Here is a 19,432-nt window from a genome sequence, read left to right on the forward strand (position 1 = left end):
GCGGAGCTTCACATGGGGGCGGTAACGGTTCGGCAAGAGACCTTGTGAAATACCTCTATTTTCATGAAAAAAAAATATTCTTTGTAGTCTAAAATTTTAATGTTTCTATTATGGACTTAATATTTTGAATAAAGATCATTTAAATGTTTTTTTCATGTAAAGGAGGTTGTTCATGAAAGTGTTTGGATTCAATGCATATCATAATAATGTTTTTTTTTATTATAGGGATCTATGTTCCACAGACATTAGCGTTTGTGCTTTTCTTTTTACATTTACGTCTAATACTTCCGATTCTTTTTATTGCATGTTAGTGTTTGAGAAAAAAGTACCTCTTTTAGTGTATTTTATCGACGCCTTAACAATTTACTTGCATATATAATCTGTAAAGCTTGCGCCATTTTGACGACGTCACGCGAATATTAAAGCGACATGGTTCCTACAAATTTACATTTTTGTATCACATTTATAACATATGTTGTTAAATTATATATTCATGCGAATGAATTTTCATATTCCGTATATGTCTAATAATTGCTAACTTTATATTTATATATATAATTACTAATTAAAATCAAATCCTGTCATATATGTTGTGTTTATTGGTCTAATGTTCAATTGCACTATAACATTTACCCCTTTATAGTCCTAACACAGGTGGTGTTGCTATGCAGAGCAGCGTTGGACAACTACCCGAGTGTTGCTAGTGAGATGAACTCTCCGGTCTATAAAGCGTTTGTCCTGGCCCTGCTGTCAACATCGAAGCCAGTTCGCGACGCTGCTCTGGACGAGGTGAAGGCTCTCCTAGCCAGGGAAGACAGGGCTCAAGTGGCGAGGTACTTGGCACTCAAACTGAACGATGTCCTGGAGGAGGGAAAGATATTTACAATCAAAGAGAAGTCCCCGCCCGATGAGAAGGGTTCAGAGGTGACTGGGAAGATGATATTAAACTGTGTTCAGGCACTGTGTTCATATAGAGGTGAGTTTTCGATTTTATATTTATACTATCAACTCCTACAGAGTTCACACTCGAAAAAATTTTTTAAATAATTAATATGTTTTGTATGTACATAAAATCATTTCTAATAACTTTAGATTCATCACAAACAAAAACATTATCAGATTTAAAAACTCAAAGTTTATATGGATAATGTGAACATTTTTACAATAGGATCCAAAAACATACCAAAGAAAAAGACATATTTGGATTGTGGAATTTTCACCTGCATAGATTCCCACTGAGGGACATAGGGCTCCCTTAAAGATATCTACGGGTGAATATACCATAACCACCACGCTTGTCAGGCGGGTTGTAGATCGCAGTGTGGTATTTTGGTACGCAGAGGACGCTGCTGCCTATCCTCTGGAAACTTGTCTGAGCCATGGCAATCCTATATAATTAACACACAGTGTGAATTATATAACATTGTCAAAATAACTTTATTACATGATATAATAAAATTTATATATAAATGCCAGCTTAAAATTAAGTTTGTTAGTTCGTAAAGCGCCATCTAGTGAAAACAATTGACAACAAACTCAGTGAGGTTTTTCAATTTTGAAGACTGTATTAACGAAAAAATTTTTTTTTGCATATAATTAGAACAATTCATTTCCAAATATATTTATTCCTCTACTGCTTGATTACCATAGCTGGAATAAATGAATCCCTATAATTACGTATATTAATAAAAAACGTTTTATACCCAAAATGCAATGTAGCACACGTCAAATAATATTTTAATAAATTGGATAAATATAATGTAACGGAATAAGAAAGAAAGAAATACTTAGTTTCAGGTTATAGACCTAAAGGTAGTTTTGAATTGGTTCTACCAATGTGCGTAGTTATATGGACTAACTAATAATAAATAAAAAATTATACGTATAATTTTAAAGGCCATAAATATGATAGAAGATAAGGATAAATTTCGTTTATTCGTCATTGCTTTTAATAGAACTTATTGATCGACAACCTACTATTTTTAATCTATTTTATTTTTGACTTCTCTCCGCTTCACAAGGTGTTATAGTTGTGGAGAAGAAGCAGGAAGAAACTCCCTAACAATATATATTTTAATAAAGTTTAATACAGATTTATACATATACACTTTATCAGATATAGCCTAAATGAGATCAAAATAACCAAGCGACATCACTGCCATTTATTGAATAATTAGCCTTTTACGTTAATTTAATTTTAATATAAAAAAATGTAACATTCTTACCGGAATCAGAAAAAATGATGCTTCAGCAGAAGGTTTCTTCAACAGATTACCCGTCTGAAGATCGGGAGGCCCTTGCCCTGGATGTGCTGCCTAGTTGCCATCACCCGGTGGCGGCGGTTGACAAGCGGGCCTGGTTCAAACTCCTCACCTACATGAAGCTGGAACCGCGCGACCTGGTGGGCCGATACGCGCACACACTCAGAAATACCTACATCGCCGGATACACACCAACAGAGGTATTACTCCAAAAACTTATTCTATACAAGATGTGAATAATAATACTGTGAATGAATTTAAAAAACAGGAACTATTGCATCTAAGTTAGATAGTAAGTAAGTAAGAAGGTTCGATAGTCTGATTCATTGACTTACAATACCCAGCAATAAATATTGCACATCGACCTTTGGAAAGAGACAAAAATTTTGGGCGTTGTCTCTGTCGCACGACTGACAAAATGACACATAGGTAGTATGAGACAGAGATAATGCTTTACGAAGCCGAAATAACAAAAAACATTTATCGCCGGGTACTGTAGTCTGTAGCAAATTTGAACAAGTGGCGACTTGTCTATCAGGTTCCACAGCAATAAGAGTGACATCTTGTTTTGTCTTGTATCAGCGGGTTGGTTTCCGCAACCAAGCGGCACTGGACTCATTATGCGTCGGGGTTGGCCTTAATCAAGCCAACTCAACTCTTCGAGTAATTCCAGCAGTCCCTTAGTGTTGAAGACGATCTCGAAATGGCACCTCGGCGATCCGAGATGGGTAGCCCACGTGAACAGCAGTCTCGTCCTCTTCCAGGCACGCTCCGCACAAAGGACTGTCCGTAACGCCTAATGTAAATAGATGCTTGTTAAAAACACCATGACCTGTTAAGGTCTCTGCCACCAAGCACAGTCGAGTTCGCGACAGCCGGAGCTGGGCGCTAGAAAGCCGGCTTATGGCAAGCATTGCCTCTTTTGCTTGTCGGCACTCCATATCGCTCTTCCATTGACTTCTAGTACACTCTGATACCAGAGATCTGGCCTTACCCATTGGTAGTGGGATGTGGGACTCCGAGCCGTGAACAACCGTGCTGGTGCCACTCCTGGCCAGCTCATCTGCATTGTTGCCTCTGGAGCCGCTATGACCTTTTAAGACTGGCGACTTAATCGTTGTATTTGTCGCGTACTATGTATTTTAAATTGCGCGTCGTCATAATTTGTTTTAGGTTGCAAAAAAGTGCAAGAAAAGCTTATGAAATGTCAAAATTAGTGTATGGTGGTATATTTATGTGATGATTTTGAAGACTGCTTACAAGTGGTACGAGCGATTCAAAAACTGGTATCAATAAGTGGAAGATGAGCAAAGGTTGGGTTGTCCTTTGACCTGAAGAACTGCCGAAAGTGCGATCAGAGTTTTTTGTCTACTTGTTCCTTTTAATGGTCCCTCCTATAACCCTTTTGCAGTACCCTGGAGAGGTGCTGCTACTCCTCGTTGTCATAAGTGATGCGATGTATATTTTAAAGTTTAAAATTTCTTGAAACAGTTTTCTTAATGTCTATCATATCATTGAATATTCCTCAGTTATAAAAGTAAAAATCATGTACAGGATGTATCATTACAACACTTTGGAAACTTTCGAATAGATAGTCAAATGTAGTTTCCGTCTTGTAGACAATTTCAAATGTGGTGTCGAGCCTGGTGGCAGCGAACGAGGATGCGGTAGCCGGTGCTGCCATCACCGCTGCCCTGGAAGCCCTGCAAGCGCCGGAGCTGCTGCGTGTTACCAGGGACGAGTACTTCGTCTTCCTCACGCCAGAGGGCGAGCTGTACGACAAGAGCGTTGTGCCAGGGTGAGTGCAAAAATTAGACTTAATTTCTCTCAAACACAATCATGAATAAACATTTCATTTACATCACCATGTATAAAGTGATCATTCTGGAATCTCTGAAATCGCATGACAATAACATATGGCAGTATAAATTCTGGGGGACAAATTGTAAATAATAATTTATTCTGATATATAGTCATTTATTTTAATTATTTAACAGAAATGACGAAAACAAAGAGATGAATTTAAAACGTGAAAGCAAGGCGTACAGCTACAAGGAACAGCTGGAGGAGCTGCAGCTGCGGAAGGAGTTGGAGGAGAAGCGTCGCCGAGAAGGGAAAGTGAAGGAGGTGATGACCTAAACTAGTTGCCATCCTAGCACCTACAGCTGGTAACTGCTAAAAAAATATTTTTTTAACTTTTCCTTTGCAGGTGCCGCTGACTGCTAAACAGAAGGAGGCCATCAAAGTGCAGTTGGCTAAGGAGAATGCGATACGAGAGCGACTTAATGTGGTCAGTGTTTTTGATAATGATATATATGTATATGTATATGTATATGTATATATATATATATTTAATATATATATGTATATATATATATATATATATATATATACATATATATATTTGGTCAATAAGGGGATATTTGAGGGGAGGCCTGTGCTTTGGAATGGGTGTCTATAGGCTGACATGATGTTGGTTCGTCAATTTAATATATTTTTGCTTTTAATAATTTTGGGTGCTGTGTATTGCGATATATTTATATAAACTACTGCAATAAACAATTAGCTGTTTTATATTCATGTATATCTTTTGAATTAATGCATCTAATATATAAAATTCTCGTGTCACGGTGTTCGAACTTGAACTTCTCCGAAACGGCTTGACTGATTTTGTCCAAATTTTACATGCGTATTCAGTATGTCTGGGAATCGGCTACTATCTATTTTCCATACCCCTAAGTGATAAGGGTGGTGCACCCCTAAATTTTATTTTTTATTTTTTAGACAATTTTTTTGGTTTTTATTTTATTATGATACAGCATACAAAAATACATACAAATCTAAATTTTTACCCCTCTACGATCAACCCTTATCTTACATTTGTTAATTAAAAACTTTAATTTTTTTGCAAAACAACGTTTGCGGGATCAGCTAGTGTATGTATATATATATCGATCGAGAGTTTTATGTGTGCAGCTGAACGAGCGCGTGGTCCTCGCTGAGCAGCTGTTGCGCGCTGTGCAAGCAGGTTCAGCGGCGGCGCTGTGCCTGCGGGCGCGGCGTGTGGTGACCGCGGTGCTGGGGGCACTGCGCAGCCCGCTTGCAGCTCCTCGTCTGGCTACCACGTTCCTGCACCTGCGACAGGCATTGCTGCCACGACACCCTGTTCTGGGCGACACCGTGGCTCGTGTCGCACTCAGGTACTTTTTTCTATCTTTTTATTGAATCTAGTACACCCCCCCCCCCCTTGTCATATGGCATTTTGACCATTAAGCCTACCTACTAAAACCCTCTTATTGGTCATCGTTGTACTTTAAGTGCCATCGGGATCTCACGCTGGAGTCGATCAGTACTGTGCCAGAAAAGGACACTCGGAGAGAGATTGGAATGACTCTCCCACCCTTAATCCTCCTTTCAGTACCCTTTTGAATCTCGCTGTATATTTTTGAGACATTTAGTACTTTCAAAGTTTTAATATGGTTTAAGGACATTGAAAGTACAAAAAGACTCAATTGAACGCATCTCAGCGAGATTAAAAGAGAGAGAGAGAGATAAATGAGAAGGAAAATTTTCTAATTAAAATAAAAAACAAAATGTATATATTATAATGCAGACTTCACAAGCCGCAGTGCGACCTGGACCCGTGCTGGGAGGAGGAAGACCTGGAGAAAGCGGCCATACGCACCATTAACCTACTGCACGCCGCCACCGCCGAGCCCAAGTTCGTGGCCAACGAGTCCGACGAAGCCGCGCCCGACGCACCCGCCCTCAAGACCAGTCACTTCACCGCGCCCGGCTTCTGTTACATCTTTCCTTTACTCAAACTAGGTATTTTACATATTTAATAGAATTAGGCGTTACCTTACCGAAGTCCATCCTAAGTAAGAAAAGGACCAATATTTATCCACTTCCGCACATGCAGTGGTAGTCGTGCAATAAAATGCACCGCCCGCCAGCCCGCTGATAAATGCGTATGCGGCAAACAATGCGAATTACACAACTGCCACCGCCAAATCACTCAACACGTGTTTCACCCCTCCACGAGGCATCTTCAGGAGTTATGTTACACCGATTAGTGCTACACCCTCTGTGTTCGGGCGGTGCACTTTGTTGCACGACTACTACTGCATGTGCATTAAATATTGGTCTTTTTCTTACTTAGGTATTTAAACTGAATATTATATACTAATTGTGACAATTTTCTCGCCTGAAACGTTCCAAGATCAATGAGGAAGAGGATTGAAGAAGGCATCGCCTCCCTCGTGGGAAGAACAAATGTCGCTTTATATTCCCAAAATTCTCCAAAAAAACGTAATACAATATACAATAGAACGAGCAGTGGTAGCCCAGTGGTTCGATTACCTGGATACTATTTTAAATAAATTCACACTTTATACGTTGATTATATAGGATTACCACTGCTCACAAACAAGTTTCCAGAGCTTGGGCAGCGTTGTCTGCGTAACATAACACCATAATGCAATTGCCAACCCGCCTGCCAAGCATGGTAAATATGGTATGTCCTCCCCTCACCCCCTCACCCTGAATTACTTTGGGGTAGACTTATGCCTTTCATTTACGTCTATGAGTTGAAACGGCGAAGCGATAGAAAATAATAATACTTAGAAGTGAGTCAAAAAGGGTCGAGAAAGATCCCAAGCTAGTCATGAATAAAGCAATATAGGTTTGGTAAATAAAATAGCTATAATTTAAAAATGAAAATTAAGGCTAATGGTAAAATGTAAATAAAATCGAAAAATTTAGTCAAAACTAAGTTAATGTAGCAAACTGTGTTCTAGGAACGAAGGTGAGGCAAAGAAAGTTATGCTAGGGAGACTATTTGAATGCGGAGAAAGATAGAGATTGTGAAGGACAGAAGGAAATTGGAATATAAGAGATTGAGAAGGATAAAAGCAGAAGGTGAAATAAAAGAACAAAATTGCAAAATCTATTTACCTGAGTTGTAACATCCTTATTAAGGAAAAGACCAATATTTAGCCACTTCCGCACATGCAGTGGTAGTCGTGCCACAAAATGCACCGGCCGCCAGTCTTTTGTTGCACGACTACCACTGCATGTGCGCAAGTGGCTAAATATTGGTCTTTTTCTTACTTAGGATGGACTTCCGCAAGGTAACGCCTGATTCCATTAAATCCTTATTAAGGATTGTAGTACCAGTTGTATAAACTCTTTGCCTATGATAACATAAAAAAGACACAGACATTCCAGACATCATATGATTAATCAGTATTAATATAGCATGAAAATAAAACAACATAAAATCGACCAAAGCTAGATATATTTAAGGTCTTTCTTTCAATAACAAATCTAACATCTTTATCCCCACGAAACTTTTGTAGACCGTCTTAAATCAGATATTACGTGTATACTGCCAATATTTAATTGCATTGCGCCATTTGCATCAGGTTTGTCAGGTCCGGCGCGTGCAGACGAGGCAACGATGGTGAACGGGTTGGCGGTGATCGCGCGCCACGCTCGTCTTCGTGGGGACCCGTGCGACCCGCGTGATATGCTGCGTCCCACCCTATTCCCCGTCGACCACATGTTCCGGCTGCTCATAGACCTCATCAGTGAGTCAAATTTACATTCAAGCAAAACCAGGCAAAGATAATATACTACTACTACTACTCTGCTGGCTCATTGACCCAAAGTGGGTCTTGACCTCCGAAGCGAGAGACTTCCACTTTCCTCTATCTTGCGCCATCGTCTGCCATTGGTTGACATTTAATTCGCGCAAGTCTGCCTCAACGCGATCGATCCAGCGATACCTGGGTCTACCCACTGGTCTTCGACCCCTCGGTTTTTCCAGGTACGCTACCTTCACGCTCCGATCCGATCCCATTCGCTCCAAGTGACCAAGCCAGCGGATTCGTGGAGCTTTATATTCGCCAATGATATTTGGCTGTGCTATAAAAAAAATATATAAAATATAAAAATAAAAAATATTCTATATTTGGTAACATACCGCCGTATGTTCAGAATCACGTGGAAGCGCTCGCGCAATAAGTTAGAAATAAAAACCTTACTTTCACCTGTTTGCATAGAATCCTCGAGTACTCATAATATTGTACGAAGGAGTTCACAAAGTCTGGTTGTCGATAATGTAGAAGATTGTAAGGCCTAGAAGACTCTACGAGCCAACTTTGAAGCTTTTTTATGTCATCGTCAGCGGCGCGTCGAAAGGGGAAATCCCACAGAAATATTTGTAGAGTACTCAGGCGTGGGATTCAACATTGTAGAAGCTAACAGGGGAATCCCACGCCTGAGTACTCTGTTTACGTGGATCAAAACAGAGCGCTCTACAATACTTCTTGACTTATGATGATTGGTTAATGTTCTTTATTGGTCAAACTTTGTTTTCATAGTTTAAAATGGTTATAAATATGGACTTTGGACTTCGTGTTATTATTATATACAAAACCTACCAGGCCTAGGAAGAACCCCATGGGATGATCATCCACTCGCTGCACTGATTCAGTAACAAAAATGTGTAACGGAAACGCTTAGAGAAACACGGTGGTGGAAACTGGCATGTTTGGCCATGACCCTCTAACATGAGGAAATAACAAAGACTAAGAAACTTTTGCTCAGTCCTGAATATGGAGCATGAAATTGTTGCATGGCCCGTTTTAGTTGCCCGCTCTCTCTCCTCTCTTCCCCTCCCCCCCTCCTCTCCCTCTCTCCCTCTCTCCACCCTCTTCTCCCTCTCTACCTCTCTCTCTCCCTCTCTCTCACCCTCTCTCTCCGTGGGCTAACGCATGCGCAGAATCCGGGGCTGTCCCATGAGGGCTTCGCTAGCTGTCACCTTTTTAGTTGCCTTGTATAACAGCCAGGGAATATGTCCTATGCACTGCTACATCTCCAGAACGCGTGCCTTTCAGTATTGTACGAGAAACATTAAGTGGAAAGCCAGGATTTGCCTGGAGATATATGACCAGCTAATTAAAAATGTGCGTCCTCAGGTGATACGAGTGGGCGCGTGCAGGCTGCCTGCACCCTGGCGCTGCTGGAGACAGCGGAGTGCGCTTCTCGAAGTGATCTTACCTACGAGGACGTCGTCTGCCTCCTCGCCGGCCTGCAGAATCCGCTCGAGGTCAGCAGCTTCTCTTTCATATCCTGAATAACTGGTGCTGTTAAACATGGCTAAATAACCACTATATTGTCGTGCAGGTGGTTCGCGATGCAGCCCTGCGTGCGCTGCTTTGCGTGGTCGAGTGTCTGCCGCCGCTGCTGGAAGACCTGGAGCAAGGATTGGAACTCACGAAGCGACTCTACATCGCCACCTTCGATGTGTCCGAAGACAACAGGTTACTGTTGCAATATTTTCTGGACAGTAGATACTTCAGGATTTTTTTAATAAAAAGTGGGGGTGGGACATATTTCTGGAGTTTTCAATAAGAGTTATATTACTCAAACTTACCACCACGAGTTTAGCTTCGAAGTTGGCTATTGCTTTTACCTGTATTAGAAGGGCTTGCTGAGAAACTCTGACGTTCGGTGTCTCTTTGTGTGTGCTAAAAACAATATCGAAAATATTTCAATGTATCTTTTTTCTCCTTCTCATTCTCACTGGTACTTTCCAAAGTTTTTTGAGTTCTCTATCGTGTCAAAACGGCATCCCCGTATTGGGCCTTTTGAGTATTAAAAGCCAGAAGTCACACGGAGCCAAACCGTCGAATATGGTGGTTGCGGAACAATATCCATCGAGTTTTTGGGAAAAAAAGTCGCGAAGCACCAATGCACCGAACCGTTGACCTAATGGCATATGATTTTCAGGAAGCTGGCCGTCGAGCTGTGGGGTAAGGTACCCCGCGCGGAGTCGTGGGTCAGCGGTGCAGAGACGGAGTTGGTGCTGGAGCTGGTGCGCGAGATGCAGCACCCCGCAGAACCGCTGCAGCGTGCAGCTGCGGACGCTCTGGCAGCGCTGGTGGCTCGAGCTCGCAGTCCACATTGTGCTCCCGACCGCGTGCTGCAAATGCTGCACCAGCTATACGATGAGAAGCTACCCGTAAGACTGACTGCATTATTTCTTCGAATAGGCTTTGTTAGCACCTTCGCAAAGTCGAGAAATTGATGTAATATATATATATATATATTACTTCCAGGCTTGGAATGTCGATTCTGTCTAGAAGAACCTAGCAAGGAATTAGACGGATATCTCTCGTATACAATCTTTAATACAATAATACGCTTTATTGATCAATCTTGCCCTAAAACTTGCTTTTAATTGATGCCATGGGAGGTACAGCATCTTCCCGGGATATGTTTTGGCAAAGTACCGAGGATGACTGCCAAGGGGATTTTAATGGGTAGGAATGTCATATAACTTTCTCCTTTCCCCAGAAGGCAGGGTATCTCGTGTCCATCCAGAAGTTCCCTTTCCCTCTACCGATGCTTAAAAAGACTGAATTGGAATTTTTTTTTAATATATTTGTATTATGCACAGTTGATCCCGGCGAAACTGGACCAGTTCGGGCACGAGCGCGAGGCGGCGGTGGACGAGTGGGGTGCGAGGAAGGGTGCAGCTTTGGCGCTCCGAGCGCTTGCCCCACGCCTGGCGGCTGCTGATGTGCCCGCTGCCGCTGCCTTCTTCGTGCGGCGCGGGCTGGCTGACCGCAGCGAAGCCGTGCGCGCGGACATGCTGGCAGCCGCCATGGCGGTCGTAGACCTGCATGGAAAAGTATGCTGCTCACTTCTATAGTTCGTTCTGTGAAAGATCTTTGTCTGGCACTCTGTGTTTGGCACTAATCGGTATAACATAACTCCTGAAGATGCCCCGTGGAGGGGTGAAACACGTGTTGAGTAATTTGGTGGTGGCGGTTGTGTGATTCGCATTGTTTGCCGCATACGCATTTATCAGCGGGCTGGCGGGCGATGCATTTCGTTGCACGACTACCACTGCATGTGTGGAAGTGGCTAGATATTGGTCCATTTCTAACTTAGGATGGACTTCCGCGAGGTAACGCCTGATTCCATTAAATATTTAAGATCTTTGTCTGTCTTTGTATTCCGTTGAAAATAATCTTAAATACGATTTCTTATGAACGGCTAACTGTTAATTTTAATTTTAACTTTTCCATGTTATCAGTTCTATTGTTAATCTAAGGGTGAAGCCTATGTCTAGCCTATGTATAGCAGGACATGTTAGAGCTGATATGTTGATGTTAAATTTAAAGGAAACACTGAGCAGTCAGCTCCCGGTGTTTGAGAATTTCCTGGACACGGCACCAAAGTCGGGAGGGTACGACGCGGTGCGGCAGGGCGTGGTGCTGCTGGTGGGTTCGCTAGCGCGTCACTTGGAGCCTCACGACGCGCGCATCCGCCCCATCACGCTGCGCCTGGTCTCCGCCCTCTCCACGCCCAGTCAACAAGTACGTACAAATTTCGAAGCTATTTTATGTAGTAATTTCTCCTGCTACTTGTTCTGCCTCTCCTACTTCTCCTTCTCCTCCTCTTGCTAATCAAATTTTATTCCTTCTGCTAAGAATCGAAATCACTTGTCTGAATCATCCTCTTACTCCTTCTATCCATCGACATATATAACTCGAAAAAAATGTATGTGATTCAAATATAAAGTGCATGACGATAAAATGTCAATAATAAATCACAACTGTGGGTATATAATTACATGAACATAACATATATAATAGAATTGTGGTAATTCAGGTCCAAGAAGCCGTGAGCAATTGCCTGCCCCACTTGGTGACATCACCAGCTCTCGAAGACGAGATCCCGACCATCATGAACAAGCTGATGAAGCAGCTGCTCACTGCCGAGAAGTACGGCGACAGGAAGGTAATGAAATTCCAAAAATTGTTTACTTAACAAACAATGATTTATATCTCTTTTTTTCGTCAGAATGAATTCACTATCTCGTATGTTAAATGCCTCAGACTCGTGAAAAACAAACAGATACTCTCCTAGGCTACATATTTTTCTTAATAATAATAAACAACATATTAAATAGCAAGCAGTGGTAGACCATGAGTAGAGATGTAAGGCTTGCAATCATAGGTTGCAGTTTCGAAACCTGGGATACAATCTTATGTAATTCATTTTTTGTGCGTTAATTATATAGAATTGCCACTGCTCTCAGAATAATTTCCAGAGGATGTGCAACAGCATCTTCTACGTACCATAATACCACACGGCAATCACCAACCTACCTGCTAAACGTGGCGATTATGGTATATCTCACCGTAGATATCTGTGGATGACAACGACTTGTAACTAACCATTTCTAAGTTTTTAGTACAAGCCCAATGTAGTATATTAGTACAGCTTGGATATCTTCATATGTCTTTCAGCATATTGGGAGGGCAGTATATTTTCGGATCGCTTCAGCAAAGGTTCCTTTATGTTACCAGGCGCAAAAGGCTCCCTTTAAGAAACCTCAGAGTGGGTTATAATTCAATACGCGGTTAGCATTTCAAAGAGATAGTATCCAAAAAGGTTTTACTTTGATTTATTGGTTGATCTCGATCTAATATACTCAGCTGTTTGTTACAAAAACGACTTGGAACTAAATAACAAACAAAAACTTTGTGTTACAATGTATATACCATATTTAAAATAGCTAAAATTTGTACCTCTGGTTTAGGGAGCAGCTTATGGCATCGCCGGCATCATCAAAGGTCTCGGCATCCTGTCACTGAAGCAGCTGGACGTGATGGGGAAACTCACTGAAGCTATACAGGAGAAGAAAAATTACAAGTATCGTGAAGGTTCGTTAATAAACATAAATTATATCTTAACTCTTAATAGCCTAGAGTTTCAATTTTGATACCAATCTTTTAAACCGAATGTTCACATTACTATTAGTTTTTTTATAGGTTGGCTGTACGAACGTGAAGAATATTATACAACAGTAAAATTACTTTTGTATAATATTCTTTCCAACGAAATAAAAAAAAATCTCTTTTTCCCTTCATCTAGACCCTCAAGCAAACACAGTAATATTAAAAAAAATCACTTTCGTTAATCAGGCTTCTAAGGGTTAAGTTGCTATTTTGAATACCGGGATCCCATTGAAGTTAAAACAAGCTGTCCGCTGGGAGTATAGTACCCCACGATAAACTTTGCACTTTTGAAAAGAGACAATCAGGTAATTCCGGCTACGTAGAGCACTATCTCTGTCCCCCACTACCTATGTGACGTTTTATCAGTCATTGTATTTCGTGCGACAGAGATAACGCTCTACGAAGGCGAAATCAGCCGATTGTCACTTTCCAAAAATCGATGTGCAACATTTATCGCCGGGTACTGTAGTCTTGGGTCACACCAGTTTATGCTATTGTTCATATGGTCAGAATTGAACTATCAAATGCACACTTGTTATAAGTTACATATATATTATACAATTGTGGATACTTAGTATAATGATGCTCATTTAAAACTATATACACTCTCGCTGGCCAGGAACGGCAGGATAGTATAACCTAGCCATATTAAATGTTGTAGTTGCCGTAGACCCCATACCAGTCCCTATTGGGTCTACGGCAGCTAGCTTTAGGATGTAAATATATTGTAATACATTTCTATTAAAAAGGAGAATCTAATTGTTCGCCAGATTATATAATAAAAAAAATATTTCTTGACGCAGGCGCGCTATTCGGGTTCGAGATGCTGTGCTACAAGCTGGGGCGACTGTTCGAGCCTTACATCGTGCACGTGCTGCCCCACCTGCTGCTGTGCTTCGGCGACAGCTCGCAGTACGTGCGCGCGGCGGCCGACGACACCGCCAAGCTCATCATGAGCAAGCTGAGCGCGCACGGCGTCAAGCTGGTGCTGCCCTCGCTGCTGCAGGCCCTGCAGGACGACAACTGGCGCACCAAGGCCGGTCAGACTTGCAGACTAATATAATTTTAAATACATCCTTATCTTGATATATTATACACTAAATTTGGAGTCGTAAGACGGGTCTTAATACAATTTTTTTTTTTCAAAATAATTAATTCACTAGATGGCGCTCAAACTGTTTCGCGCGCTGTTCGTGTTTTGTTTTATAAATTTTTTAAAGTTTTTCTTATTTTTTGTGAATAATGTATAATAATATATCGTAGGATTCTTAAAAAACAGGAAAGAACGTACACAATATATAAAGCTAGCATTAAAAAAAATAAAAAAAATTGAAAAATATTCCTGTACTAAAAATGAGATAGCGGAACGAGAGGTATCCGATAATAGAAATTTAAAAAAAAATTCTACTCTATTGTTAAAATGCATTATAAAGAGTTAACTTCTAGATGTAGCCACGGGAAATAGGATGTAATAATAATAACTCGAAAGAAGAGTGAAGAGAAAAGAATGCAGAGAATGCCAATGTTAGCCGCAGCTAACCCTAAAATACATTTCAGGGTCCATCGAGCTACTCGGCGCAATGGCGTACTGCGCGCCGAAGCAGCTGTCGTCGTGCCTGCCCTCCATCGTGCCGAAGCTGATAGAGGTGCTGAGCGACTCGCATATGCGCGTGCAGGAAGCCAGCGCGGAAGCCCTCAAGGTCATCGGCTCCGTCATCCGCAACCCTGAGATCCAAGGTAACAACCACCCGCTGCGGCAACTCCACTTTGATTCATTTCCAATGATCACTCATGTACATCATGAGAAGAATGACCAAGCCCAATTTGCCCAAAAAACAAATTTAGCTTCACTATAATCATATCCTTAATAACTGATGAAGAAATGGTCGCAAGAACAGTATTTTTAAAAATGGAACATTGTCAGAGCGTCGTTAAAAACAAACAAGACACCGATGATTTAAAAAATTGACTTTAACTTAGTTTTTAATAGGTAACGATTTAACAATTTATCTCGCGCCGGCGCGAGATGCTTATCAACAAACTTTAATGAGCCGGTAGGGCGCGGGCATCGCGCGAAGTAACATGTTAACGTCTGCATTGCGTTTGAACGTTCTGTCTTCGTTGGCGAACTATTGTTATTTAGTTATCTTCTATAAATTCTTTATTACGCCCGTAATATGAGAACGATAAAGATACCACTACGTGCCAAAAACGCGAGACCAGGCACTGACGGAGTGAATTCCTTTCGCAGTGACTCAAAATGGTCATAAATCATGAACTTATACTAAAATACACCTATCCTCCGACACATTTACACGGTAGATACGTTCCTGAGAAAAACGTGTAAATCGAAAATTAAAAATGTTCAACTCAAAACCGTGTAAATCGAAAAACTTGCAGAAAATGCATGATTTTGCTATTTAACAGTTGTGATTTTTTCAATATTAAAAAAATATAAAAAAATGCATTGACAAGTTAAAATATATATTACGGAAACACTGTTTTTTATTTAATTACAATACATTAAACACACAAAAAAGAAATTACTCGCATTCTTTTCTTCGGAATCGAAGGTTCGAATTCACTTTCATCACTCCAAGTTATTTGTGTCGATTCGATGCTTGAAGCAGAAATAACATTGTGAGAGATGGTAATAAAATCGGTTATAAAAACAAAAACAAAAAACAAAAAACTTAATTGTAAAACCGTGTAAAAGCGAAAACGTGTAAAACAAGTACCGTGTACTATAACTGTTCATGTTTCATTCATATTGAAAATGCCGTAGTTTAGTAACATCACTAAAACATTTATTACTCTTATAGTCTACAATTTAAGTTTTTCTCCTAGAAATTCTTCTGCATATATCCGTTATATACAATGTGTCGTTTGTGTATAGCTATCGTGCCGGTGCTGCTCCAAGCGCTCCAAGACCCGTCAAACAAGACGTCGGCGTGCCTGCAGACGCTCCTGGACACCAAGTTCGTGCACTTCATCGACGCACCATCCCTGGCGCTCATCATGCCGGTGGTGCAGCGCGCATTCCTCGACCGCAGCACGGAGACGCGAAAAATGGCAGCGCAGATCATCGGCAACATGTACTCTCTCACCGATCAGAAGGACCTCATGCCATACCTGCCGAACATCATTCCAGGTCTCAAGCGCTCGCTGCTCGACCCCGTGCCCGAGGTCAGTTGATTACACTAACATGTATAACATACACATATATTATTAAGGTACTTGCTGTGTCATTATTTTACTTCTAACCTGACAGAACATATATGTAAAACAAAAAAAATATCACAGTATCTATAATAATACTCTTGGATTGACGCCACAAACGCTTCAGTTGCAATTTGTTCATAGACATTGCAAATATAAGCTGCATTGGAAATTATGTGTCTGTTCTTAAGACCTTCAAGAGATGGTTAGAAACATACACTAAAAGATGAAAAAAAATGGTTAAATCGTTGTCAAATTATGACGTCACACCAACATATATCTATTATTGGTCCCCAACCGTATTCTGTGAAGGCATTTTCACTTTAATATTTAGTTAAATGTAGCACGACAAGTGGGGTTTTGTCTTCAAAAGAAATGTGCAGGGCGATACACCAAATGAACTTGTATACTCTCTCACTCTCTGTGTGTGTCTCTCTCACATTCGCTCTCTATTTAGCAGATTAACACCCACGACAGGACATGGGCCTCTCCTATTTATAAATACGGGTTGAAATACAAACTAAAACTAAATAATTCGACAACAAACTATGCCATGTTACGAGGTACCGTTAATAAAAGAGAGTACGCGTCGATACAGTACATAAGTCCCTATTAATCTAGTCGGGCCTGCGAGCTGGTGGTACAAATCGTCATAAGGTAATTTATACGAATCTCTGGAGAGACAGGACGCGGGGGTAAGGCTTCGCGTGTACCAGCTCAGCGCTATACCAGCCGTCCGTGCCGTGTATTTTGAACAAAGATTGTATGAAATTCAAGTGTTCCTGTGTATCGCCGTACAGGTGCGGTCAGTGTCGGCGCGTGCGTTGGGCGCGATGGTGAAGGGCATGGGCGAGAGCAGCTTCGAGGAGCTGCTGCCTTGGCTCATGCACACGCTCACCTCGGAGAGCAGCAGCGTGGACCGCTCGGGCGCCGCGCAGGGCCTGTCCGAAGTGGTCGCCGGCCTCGGCGTGCACAAGCTGCACAAGATCATGCCCGGTTAGTCACTTCATCTTATCTATATCTCGTGTGCGTCATGACAAGTATGCCTTCCATGTCTCATATATCTCAGGCGGCGACCATACCATCTAGACATATTTGTGCGGTAAGACAGAAGGTTGACAAACGTCAGCTATCTGTTCTCAAATATGACGTGTGCGTTTTGTAAATGTCACTAAATAAAAACCTCCTTCGCAGACATAATAGCGACAGCGGAGCGCACGGACATCGCGCCGCACGTGAAGGACGGCTATATCATGATGTTCATCTACATGCCGGGCGCCTTCACCGACGAGTTCACCCCCTACATCGGACAGATCATCAACCCGATCCTGAAGGCGCTGGCCGACGAGAACGAGTACGTGCGCGAGACGGCGCTGCGGGCCGGGCAGCGGATCGTCAACCTGTACGCCGAGTCGGCCATCACTCTGCTGCTGCCCGAGCTGGAGCGCGGCCTGTTCGACGACAACTGGCGCATCCGCTACAGCTCCGTGCAGCTGCTCGGAGACTTGCTGTACCGCATCTCGGGCGTCTCGGGCAAGATGAGCACGGAAACAGCCTCCGAGGACGATAATTTCGGCACGGAGCACTCGCACAAGGCGATCATGAGCGCGCTGGGCGCTGAGCGTCGCAACCGCGTGCTGGCGGGTCTGTACATGGGCCGTAGCGACGTTGCGCTTATGGTGCGACAGGCCGCACTGCACGTCTGGAAGGTATGCGCACGCGCACCCCTATACATACACTGAAAAATTACCAGTGATATAAAATAACATCCACACACACATTATATATATATACATCTATATTTATATAAACATATATGTTTAGACAAATCGACACTGTATCACAAACAAACAACTTAAAGTAAAATGTGACTAATAAAGGGAAAAATGTTTTCTACAGTACCTGAAAGTAAATTTACAAATTCACTTGTTTTTTAACAAACCAATTGGCCAGGCAATTTTAGATACTGTAACATAATTATATAAATAAGCTACTTGTTCGCGCAGGTTGTGGTGACGAATACTCCGAAGACGCTTCGAGAGATCCTGCCAACGCTGTTCGGACTGTTGCTGGGCTGTTTGGCCTCCACCAGCTACGACAAGCGGCAGGTCGCCGCTCGAACCCTCGGGGACCTCGTCAGGAAGGTGTGGACTTCGTTATTTTGTACAACTACCACAAGTTAATAGCCTGTCTTAGTTCAATAGGATATGTAAATAAAAATTTAAGAGCGACGTGATCATCGACGTTCTTCAAACAATAGACACCTTCGGGCTGCACAGTAGTGCCCATCATGCGGCGGCAGCAATATCACGTCACATGAACTCGTGCGCATATTGCACGAGACTCAAGATGCGATCGCAATATTCATCGATGTGGTGAATACGGCAACCGCTGCACAGATTCTAGCGTACAACCTGAAAATGGCAATATGCAGTTGGGATGCGGAATTGGTAGTGGATCGTCCACAAGGGTCGAATGCATTTTCTAGATATTTGAACAATCGATCTTGTCTATAGCTGGGCGAGCGCGTGCTGCCAGAGATCGTGCCAATCCTGGAGCGTGGGCTGCGCTCGGACCGCGCCGACCAGCGGCAGGGTGTCTGCATCGGTCTCGGCGAGATCCTCGCCTCCACCTCCAGGGACGCCGTGCTAAGTTTCGCCGATGGACTGGTGTGTTTTTAAACGGTTTTATTTAGTTCGACCCGTACGGAATTTATTTGGATCAAAATTAGAAATTGAAATTTAAGCACCTTCCCGTTGTCAGATTGATCTGAAATTTGGTACGCACATTTAATTTAGATGACAATACAATATAATAAAATCAATAACATTATAAATCTAAGATGGCCGCCGATACAAAATGGCGGATAACGTATTTTTCCTTAACCCCCTCAATATGGGTATCAAATGAAAGGGCTACACTAGTAAAACACGATGATTATGTCAAAATTTAAAATTCAAGATGGACGCCGTTCCAATATGGCGGACTAGGTACATATTTTTCCACAACCACCACAATATGGGTATCAAAAAACCGTTTAACTTAAAAGTTTTTTAAATATATTTATTACCCTTATATAATACAATAACAAATGAAATTATAATAAGATAATTTCATAAATAATTGTAGCAG

At 41.9% G+C, this 19,432-nt stretch overlaps 1 protein-coding gene across 1 annotated transcript in view; it reads left to right on the forward strand.

Annotated features, from left to right (window-relative positions):
* Positions 1-19,432, forward strand: part of l(3)80Fj (lethal (3) 80Fj) — a 40,761-nt gene that overhangs the window by 11,177 nt on the left and 10,152 nt on the right. The window contains exons 11-32 of the mRNA XM_068774046.1: positions 644-976; positions 2,271-2,461; positions 3,881-4,059; positions 4,259-4,388; positions 4,471-4,551; positions 5,238-5,461; positions 5,875-6,089; positions 7,688-7,852; positions 9,245-9,375; positions 9,453-9,589; positions 10,059-10,290; positions 10,729-10,962; positions 11,459-11,653; positions 11,949-12,077; positions 12,883-13,006; positions 13,885-14,121; positions 14,639-14,818; positions 15,978-16,267; positions 17,101-17,296; positions 17,495-18,009; positions 18,307-18,444; positions 18,817-18,969. Coding sequence (XP_068630147.1) covers positions 644-976; positions 2,271-2,461; positions 3,881-4,059; positions 4,259-4,388; positions 4,471-4,551; positions 5,238-5,461; positions 5,875-6,089; positions 7,688-7,852; positions 9,245-9,375; positions 9,453-9,589; positions 10,059-10,290; positions 10,729-10,962; positions 11,459-11,653; positions 11,949-12,077; positions 12,883-13,006; positions 13,885-14,121; positions 14,639-14,818; positions 15,978-16,267; positions 17,101-17,296; positions 17,495-18,009; positions 18,307-18,444; positions 18,817-18,969 — 4,409 coding nt within the window. The remainder of the gene's footprint in view (positions 1-643; positions 977-2,270; positions 2,462-3,880; positions 4,060-4,258; positions 4,389-4,470; positions 4,552-5,237; positions 5,462-5,874; positions 6,090-7,687; positions 7,853-9,244; positions 9,376-9,452; positions 9,590-10,058; positions 10,291-10,728; positions 10,963-11,458; positions 11,654-11,948; positions 12,078-12,882; positions 13,007-13,884; positions 14,122-14,638; positions 14,819-15,977; positions 16,268-17,100; positions 17,297-17,494; positions 18,010-18,306; positions 18,445-18,816; positions 18,970-19,432) is intronic.

This window comes from Battus philenor, unplaced genomic scaffold (genome assembly GCF_028537555.1).
Source record: "Battus philenor isolate CCGP_79_NKW_IND1 unplaced genomic scaffold, ilBatPhil1.0.hap1 SCAF_6, whole genome shotgun sequence".
Taxonomy (NCBI): Eukaryota; Metazoa; Arthropoda; class Insecta; order Lepidoptera; family Papilionidae; genus Battus; species Battus philenor.